The sequence below is a fragment of the Vidua chalybeata genome, chromosome 7 (genome assembly GCF_026979565.1).
Source record: "Vidua chalybeata isolate OUT-0048 chromosome 7, bVidCha1 merged haplotype, whole genome shotgun sequence".
NCBI classification, from domain to species: Eukaryota; Metazoa; Chordata; class Aves; order Passeriformes; family Viduidae; genus Vidua; species Vidua chalybeata.
In genome coordinates, this window is record NC_071536.1 from 37,908,476 (window position 1) to 37,917,926 (window position 9,451).

At 51.3% G+C, this 9,451-nt stretch overlaps 1 protein-coding gene across 6 annotated transcripts in view; it reads right to left on the reverse strand.

Moving 5' to 3' along the window:
- The window catches only part of STAM2 (signal transducing adaptor molecule 2), a 53,468-nt gene extending 47,931 nt beyond the window's left edge, over nt 1-5,537 (reverse strand). For all 6 annotated transcript variants that reach the window (XR_008431911.1, XR_008431909.1, XR_008431910.1 and 3 more), the window contains exon 1: nt 5,450-5,537. Coding sequence is in view for 3 of the 6 variants with exons in the window: in XM_053948150.1 (XP_053804125.1) it covers nt 5,450-5,489 (40 nt within the window). In the remaining 3 variants the exon portion in view is untranslated. The remainder of the gene's footprint in view (nt 1-5,449) is intronic.
- Nucleotides 5,538-9,451: the final 3,914 nt, after the last annotated feature.

Below are 9,451 nucleotides of genomic sequence, written 5' to 3' on the forward strand. Positions count from 1 at the left end.
CAAGGCAGGAAAAAATAATCAAGGCAGAGCAAAAATAATCTCAAAAAATGAGAAAGAAACATCATAAAAATGCAGGCTCAGAATTTAGGAATTTTAAGCAGTCTTATCAAAGACTGGAAAATATTGTCCCTGCAGTTCCAGGAGAAAAGAAACACCCAAGCAAGAGCAAGAAAATTTTTTTAAAAAGTCTAAGTAGCTCTTCTTCAAATATTAATATTTGCAAGATTTTAGATTAAATGTTGAAGACAAGAATTATTATGGACTGAGAAATGAAAGGAACATTAAATAAATAAAGTCAATAATGGTGATAATGTCCTAAGTGTCAATAGTGTCAATAATGATAAAATAGCAGAAAAATAAGAGAAAAAAATAAATTAGAAAAATAAAAAAAGGAAGTAAGAAATAAGGGAAATGTAAGCCCTTTGGGGCTGGATTAAGTAGGAAAAGGAAAAAAATGGGAAAGATTCTCCTGGAAAGCTCAGCAGCTGGAAATGGGAGGAGGAGGATGCTCAGTTCTGCCACAGGAGGACAAAGATAAGGAGCCCCAAAAGGCAAATCCGACCTGGAATGCCATGGGGGGAAACCAGGGAATGCCATGGGAGGGAGGAAAACCAGGGAATGCCATGGTGGGGGGGGAAACCAGGAAATGGCATGGGAGGGAGGAAAACCAGGGAATGCCACGGTGGGGGGGGAAACCAGGGAATGGCATGGGAGGGAGGAAAACCAGGGAATGCCACGGTGGGGGGGGAAACCAGGGAATGGCATGGGAGGGAGGAAAACCAGGGAATGCCACGGTGGGGGGGGAAACCAGGGAATGCCATGGGAGGGGAAACCAGGGAATGCCATGGCGGGGGGAAACCAGGGAATGCCATGGGAGGGGAAACCAAGGAATGCCATGGGGGACAAAACCAGGGAATGCCCAAGGGGATGAAACCAGGGAATGCCATGGGAGGGGAAACCAGGGAATGCCCAAGAGGGGAAACCAGGGAATGCCATGGGAGGGGAAACCAGGGAATGCCATGGCGGGGGGAAACCAGGGAATGCCATGGGAGGGGAAACCAGGGAATGCTCAAGATGGGAAATCAGGGAATGCCCAAGAGGTGGGAACCAGGGAATGCCATGGGAGGGGAAACCAAGGAATGCCCAAGAGGGGAAATCAGGGAATGCCCAAGAGGTGGGAACCAGGGAATGCCCAAGATGGGAAATCAGGGAATGTCCTCACCCCCCTGTCACCAGCCCCTGGAGCCCTGCACGGCCCTGGAGAGAAGGGCAGGAAAACAAACAGCAAAGGGAACAAGGCTGCTCCAGGGTGAAGGCTATGGAGGAGGAAGGACAGAGCTGGGAAAGCAGCGAGTGCAATGGAGTCTGAACGGATCCAGAGAGGGAATTTGAACCTTCCAAAGGTTTTGGAGGTTCCTGCCCAGGGAAAGCAGCCACGCTCCCCCAGAGTTCCAGAGGGTTATCCCGGGATGTGCAGCTGTGTCCGGGCACGTTCCAAGGCTCTGCTCGGCTCTGGGGGCTTGGAACCACGGGAGCAAAGCCAGCTGTGGCAAAAAACAATAATATTGGGGGAAAAACCAATAATATTGGGAATAAACCAATAATATTGGGGAAAAAACAATAATACTATTGGGGAAAAAACAATAATACTATTGGGGAAAAAACAATAATATTGGGGAAAAACACAATACCATTGGGAAAAAACCACAGTAATATTGGGGAAAAAACCACAGTAATATTGGGGAAAAACCAATAATATTGGGAAAAAAAACACAATAATATTTGGAAAAAACACAATAGTATTGGGAAAAAAAAACAATAGTATTGGGAAAAAACACAATAATATTGGGAAAAAAACACAATAATATTGGGGAAAAAACCACAATAATATTGGGGAAAAAACCACAATACTATTGGGGAAAAAAACACAATACTATTGGGGAAAAAACCACAATACTATTGGGGAAAAAACCACAATACTATTGGGGAAAAAACCACAATACTATTGGGAAAAAACACAATACTACTGGGAAAAAACACAATACTACTGGGAAAAAACACAATACTACTGGGAAAAAACACAATACTACTGGGAAAAAACACAATACTATTGGGGAAAAACACAATACTATTGGGGAAAAACACAATACTATGGGGGAAAAAAATAGTAATATGTGGGAAAAAAACAATACTATTGGGGAAAAAACACAATACTATTGGGAAAAAAACAATAATATTGGGAAAAAACCCAATAATACTGGGAAAAAACCCAATAATACTGGGAAAAAACCAATAATACTGGGAAAAAACCAATAATACTGGGAAAAAAACCCAATAATACTGGGAAAAACACCCAATAATACTGGGAAAAACAATAATATTAGGAAAAAATAATATTGGGAAAACAACTATAATATTGGGAAAACAACTATAATATTGGGAAAACAACTATAATATTGGGAAAACAACTATAATATGTGGGAAAAGCAAAAAAAAAAAAAAAGATAAATACTAGAAAAATAAAACATAAGGGAAATGGAAGCCCTTGAGGGCTGGGTTAGGTAAGAAAAGGAAATTCCTTTTTCCCCACAGGTGTTGCATGGAAAGAGCAGCTCTGCATGAAGAGGCAGGTGGATCTGCCCCCACCTTTTGCAGCCAACAAAAGGCACCAAAATTCCAAATTCAGCACCCCCCCAGAGCATCCACATGTGATAATCTGATATTTTGCATGGTCTAATTTACAACAGATTGCTAATTTTTTTTTTTTTTAAGCTTCTAATGAGAAAGTTTTCCTGGCAAGGGACTCTAAAATTTAGCCCCAATAATTCAAGTTCCTATTCTGTTGCACATGCTAAATTTTAATAAGTGATAATAATAAATTATAAATAATTAATATAAAGAAACTGGAAGCAAACAGAGTTCCAGTTTTGAAGTTCAGCAGCCTGGGAGTCCTTGAGGCATTGAGGTTTGTTAAAGAATCCTGCAGAGCTCAAAAAAAAAAAAAAATCCACCTGAACAAATACACCAGTTTGAGCCACGTGAAATGTGAGTGTGGCCAAACAGCAAACTGCGCCAGGGAACTGAAATTAGAAATAAAATAAGAAATAAAATAAGAAATAAAATAAGAAACCAGCTCAACTTATGCTCCAAACAAAACAGAGATCGTGTGGCAACAAGAGCACTCAACCTCTTCTTCCATTTTGGCCGGGACAAACATCCCAGGAATGTTGAATTCTTCTCTTTCCTACGATCCTACCAGGAAAGCTGAGCCCGGTGTCTCGCTTATTTCACTGCTTTTTGCAGTGCAGCCATTCAGAACAGACGTTGTGTAACAAAAAAAGTGACACAGAGCACGAGTTTAAGAAAGCACGAGTCAGGGCAGGACACCAAAGGAAACAAGTGAGTCATTCTCTTCAGCCCAACTCCAGGCAGGTTTTGTAATCATTGAATCGCAGAATATCCCGAGCTGGAAAAGATCCATAAGGATCATCCATTCCAGCTCCTGGCCCTGCACAGCCACCCCAACACTCCCAGCGTGTGCTCCGTGTGGTTCTGGGGAAGCTACTGGGAAGAAATCCTCAACAAAAGGATGGGAAGCAGCTGATCTCCCAGCAGCCGCAATTCCCTGAATCCCTGCAGACCCAGCAACGCCACGAGGCACAGAGACACCTCAGCCAGGCTGGAAAAGCTGGGAAACTTCAGGAGTCAGAGCAAAACAGACACGAACCATCCCCTGATGCTGCTGAGGGGACAGGAGAGGGGGACCCAGGGAGCCTTTCCCTGCCAGAGCCCCCAGCCCAGCCAGGACGTGTCAGGAGCAGCCAGAGACCCCCGGAGCTGCAGTGCCCTGGGCCCAGGAGGAATCCCAGGATTATCCAGGTTGGAAAAGTCCTCCCAACCTCCAAGTCCCAGCTGTGCCCACCCAGAGCTCTGAGTGCCACTTCCAGAATTCCTGGGACACCTCCAGGGATGGGCACTCCAAACCTCCCTGGGCACTTCCAATCCCTGAGCCCCCTTTCCATGGGGAAATTCCTGCTGCTGCCCACCCTGAGCTGCCCTGGGCCAGCCTGAGGCCGTTCCCTCTCCTCCTGTCCCTGTTCCCTGGGATGATCCCAAATCCTCCCCAGCTGTCCCCTCCTGGCAGGGAATTCCAGAGAGGGAAAAGATCCCTCTGGATCCTCCTTTGCTCCAGGCTGAGCCCCTTCCCAGCTCCCTCAGGAATTCCCCAGCCCCTTCCCAGCTCCGTTCCCTTCCCTGGCCCTGCTCCAGCCCCTCAGGGTCTCCCCTGCCATGAGGGGAAAATTAAAAAGTGGGAGAAAACGTGAGGGGAAAAAAAAAGTGCGGGAAGTTTGGGGAGGGCTCTGCTGCAGAGCTTTTCCCTCCTGGATCCTCCTTTGCTCCAGGCTGAGCCCCTTCCCAGCTCCCTCAGGAATTCCCCAGCCCCTTCCCAGCTCCCTCAGGAATTCCCCAGCCCTTTCCCAGCTCCCTCAGGAATTCCCCAGCCCCTTCCCAGCTCCCTCAGGAATTCCCCAGCCCCTTCCCAGCTCCCTCAGGAATTCTCCAGCCCCTTCCCAGCTCCCTCAGGAATTCCCCAGCCCCTTCCCAGCTCCCTCAGGAATTCCCCAGCCCCTTCCCAGCTCCCTCAGGAATTCCCCAGCCCCTTCCCAGCTCCCTCAGGAATTCCCCAGCCCCTTCCCAGCTCCCTCAGGAATTCTCCAGCCCCTTCCCAGCTCCCTCAGGAATTCTCCAGCCCTTCCCAGCTCCCTCAGGAATTCCCCAGCCCCTTCCCAGCTCCGTTCCCCTCCCTGGCCCTGCTCCAGCCCCTCAGGGTCCCTCTTGTCCCAGAGCTGTCCCCAGCCCTGGAGGTGCCCCAGCAGTGCCAGCACAGGGACGGGCAGTGCCCCGGGCTGTGTCACACCGGGGCTGGCACAGCCCAGGGGCCACTGGCCGCTTTGGCCAGCTGGGCACTCCTGGGCTCGCGTTCAGCCGCTGGCACCAGCGCCTCCCAAGGCCTTTTCCAGCTTTCCAGACACTTTCCCAGGCCGGAGCATTCCCGGGGCTCGCTGTGACCCAGGTGCGGCACTCGGCCTTGCTGACTGTGGCAGCACCGGCCTCACCCCATGGGTGCCGAGCCCTCAGGGGAGCCCTCCTGCCCTCAGCCCGGCCACGGCCCAGCCGGCCCGGGCTGCTCCCGACCCTGCCAAGGCAGCACCCGGTCCCTCCTCCGGATCACCCAGCGAGACACCCGCCGGGACCGACAGCGACCGCCGGGGCAGCAGGGGGAGGGAGAGCGGCGAGGGGAGCAGGGAGAGGAAAAGAGGAGAAGCAGGAGAAGGAAAAAAACAAGGAGGAAAAGGATGCGGGAAAAAGAAGACAAGCTAGGAGCCGGGGAGGCCGCCCCGCCGGCCCTGCGCCGGGCCCAGCCGCCGCCCGCCGCCCCGCCGCTCACCCACGTCCTGCTCGAAGGGGTTGGCGGCGAAGAGCGGCATCTCGGCCCGCGGTGCCGCCGCTCGCCCCGCACCGACTGACCCGGCCGGAGCCGCCGCCGCGCCCGCCCCGCCTCGGCCGCTCCGCGCGCGGGGCTGCCCCGCCGCGCCCGACCGCCCCGCGCGGCCGGCGCCGCGGCCGCAGCGCCGCGAACCGCCGGGACAAGCGGCCGGGCGGGGTACGAGCGGAGCCGCCCCGCGGGCCGCGGGGAACGGGGCGGGCGGCGGCCCCGGGAGCGCGGCGGCGGCGGCAGGCGCTGCGAGGGGCAGCCCCGCGGCGTGGGGGCCTCGCGGGGGAGGAGCTGGCTGAGGGCGATCGTGACGTCACGGCGGCGCGGTGACGTCATGTGCCGCCATGTCGCGGCGGCGGCTGAGGGGGCCGGGCTCGGGTCGGGGTCCCCGGTTGTCCTTTAAATTTACCGAAATTAAAGTACTCTGAGGGCACAAATTGTGCGGCTGAGGGGCAGCTGTGGCTGAGGGGATGGTGGGCGGGCAGTTCGTCCTGACATGTCAGGAGCAAGAGTTAAAAAACCAAATAAAAGCAGTTAACCGCTGGGAATACTGACCAGTTTTCCCAGAGAGCTGCAGGGAGAAGGGGGTTATGAGGCGGCGTCCTGCCTGGTTGTTGACAAACGTGGAATACGTAAAGCTTTTCTTCAGGAAGGATGTGTTTGGTGTTTGTTTTTGTAGGTTCCAGTTAGAATGAACAAGGGCGATGGAACCCGTGAGACAGAGCGGCCAGCGAGCTCCCCGTGATGTGCAGGTGCCGGAAAAACAAATTCCTCCCGTGGGTGCAACTGCCGGGTTAAATTCAGGCCTTGGCACCTCCAGTGAGGTCAGTTGTAGGTGAGGCTAACAACGTGGAAGGATTTCCCCTGGCAGCGGAGCCAGGGAATGCAAGATGAGGAAGGATTTCCCCTGGTAGTGGATCCAGGGATTCCCGTTCAGGAGGAAGGATTTCCTCTGGTAGTGGATCCAAAATAAGCTTTTTCCAGAGCTTTTTTTCCAGGGAATGCAGGATTCCTGTTCAGGAGGAAGGATTTCCCCTGGCAGCAGATCCAGGGAATGCAAGATGAGGAAGAATTTCCTCTGGTAGTGGATCCAGGGATTCCCGTTCAGGAGGAAGGATTTCCCCTGGTAGTGAATCAAAAATAAGCTGTTTTCAGAGCTGTATTTTCAGGGGATGCAGGATTCCAGTTCAGGAGGAAGGATTTCCCCTGGTAGTGGACCCAGGGATCCCTGTTCAGGAGGAAGGATTTCCCCTGGTAGTGGATCCAAAAGAAGCTTTTTCCAGAGCTTTATTTCCAGGGAATGCAGGATTCCTGTTCATGAGGAAGGATTTGTCCTGGTAGTGGACCCAGGGATCCCTGTTCATGAGGAAGGATTTCCCCTGGTAGAGGATCCAGGGAATGCAGGATTCCTGTTCAGGAGGAATGATTTCCCCTGGCAGCAGATCCAGGGAATGCAAGATGAGGAAGAATTTCCCCTGGTAGTGGACCCAGGGATCCCCGTTCAGGAGGAATGATTTCCCCTGGTACTGGATCCAAAAGAAGCTGTTTCCAGAGCTGTATTTCCAGGGAATGCAGGATTCCTGTTCAGGAGGAAGGATTTCCCCTGGTAGCAGATCCAGGGAATGCAGGATTCCCATTCATGAGGAAGGATTTTCTCTGGCAGTGGACCCAGGGATCCCCGTTCAGGAGGAAGGATTTCCCCTGGTAGTGGATCCAGGGAATGCAGGATTCCAGTTCAGGAGGAAGGATTTCCTCTGGTAGCAGATCCAGGGATTCCCGTTCAGAAGGAAGGATTTCCCCTGGTAGTGGATCCAGGGAATGCAGGATTCCTGTTCAGGAGGAAGGATTTCCCCTGGTAGTGGATCCAAAAGAAGCTGTTTCCAGAGCTGTATTTCCAGGGAATGCAGGATTCCTGTTCACGAGGAAGGATTTCCCCTGGTAGTGGATCCAGGGATTCCCATTCAGGAGGAAGGATTTCCCCTGGTAGTGGATCCAGGGATTCCCATTCAGGAGGAAGGATTTCCCCTGGTAGTGGATCCAAAATAAGCTTTTTCCAGAGCTGTATTTCCAGGGAATGCAGGATTCCCATTCCGGAAGAAGGATTTCCCCTGGTTGTGGATCCAGGGAATGCAGGATTCCTGAGCCACAAAGGGATGTGGCGGAGCCCCCGGGGCAAGGAAGAAGCCAACAAAGCCAATTCAGCAGCTGTGGTCAAATCAGCTGTGTCTGGGTAAAAGGGGGAAGATCACACCCTGAGCCCAAAAAGAGGAGAAGGACATGGGATTCATTAGCATGAGGAACGAGGGAATCATTAAGCAGCAGGAGAGAGGACACTAATTAATACCTGGCTGAGGAGATGAGGGACAAGGGGCCGTGAGTGAGGAGATGATGGGATTTTGGGTTGTGGAGGGATGGTGGCAAACAGGGACATTGCTGGGGACATCCCACGGGGAACGTGGCTCTGGAAGGGAGGGCTGGCTCAGTGGCAGTACTGGGTTTTTGGGATGTGTGGCCCCCCCAAAAATCCCCATTATGGGCAGAGCTGAGCACCAGCTGTCCCCGTCCCCGCTGTGGGATCAGCAGGAGCTCCAAGTCCTTCCTGTGAGGAATAACTGGGATGACTCAGGGGTCTGGAACATGCACAGTCACCCATCTGGGAGCGGGCCTGAGTCACTGCATTACCCACTGCCTGCTTCTGAGCTATTCCCAAAGAACTTGTGGCAAAGAGAGGCACGGCAGCAGCACAGGGCCCAATCCTGGGAGAAGGGCAGCACTTCCAACCTTTGTGTTTCCAGCACAAATCACTGTAGCACTCCTGAAAGCTTCCTGTGTGATTCAGTGATATTTCCCTGCCCACTCACCTCGAATTTCACATTCCTTTCCTCAGCTGTAATACCAAAGTGTAAGATTCAGAGACACCAAAGTTTCATTTGCATGTGGGAAAACAGTGTTTTTTAGCATCCTTTATACAGAGTTTTAATTCTTACATTGCAATTAAATTTAATTATACATTTGAATAATTAGAAATTACTATTATTTGGAGAACACACTGATCTTCCTTCAAAAATTCAACGGTTCATTTTTTTTGTCACGATAACACCTCATATGTTTTGAACATTTTGTACTTCAAAACGTTGGTTTTTAAATCAGCTGTGATGGCCCGGGGTTAGCAAAGCTTCTTTGTCGGTTTTTTTTTTGGTTTTTTTTTTGTTTTTTGGGTTTTTTTTTGATTCTGAAATTCCATCAAATCAGCAAGGTTGGAGGAGACCTTTCAGTCTTGAAATGGGTGGAGGTCCAAGGGGTGGATCTCCTGCCCGGCTGTTCCGTTCCCCTCCCGTTTTCCAGCGATTCCGGCTGTCTGCAGGGGGCACAGTTGCCTCACATTCCCGGCCACTCTTTGCCATCCCGATCCGGCTGCTGGGAATCGCCTCCTGCCGGATTGTTAAGGCAAAATTCAGAGTGTTTCCCGAGGTCTAAATTCACTAATTGCATCGAAACTTCTAATTTCATTTAATGAATCAGAGCGAGAACAGCATTCATTGGTTTAATTGCCTTAAAAGAGGAATTATGAACCCATTAGTTCAGGAAGGCACCAAACACTGATGTTGTCTGGCCAAAGTGGGAATTTGTAATGGATCCTGGTTAATTCCAGAGTTTTGGCTTTCGTTAACTCCACACATCCCACATGGTGCATCATTCAGAGCAGCTGGGCGTGGAAAGGAAGGGATGGCTCCTCCATTTCCATCGGTTTTGTCACCTCAAATCAAATGACACTCGTCTCCCTGGAGCTTTGCCCCGTTCTTTACCTGGACATGGTGGGACAATGCATCCAAGACCACCTGGAAAAGAAGGATTGGGAAGGGCCTCCCGCTGGGTCTGAGCCTCCCAGGCCCAAGCAGTCGTGGAGAACGTCCAGTCCAGAAGCACCTACAGAACTCCTGCCCTGGGTGACAC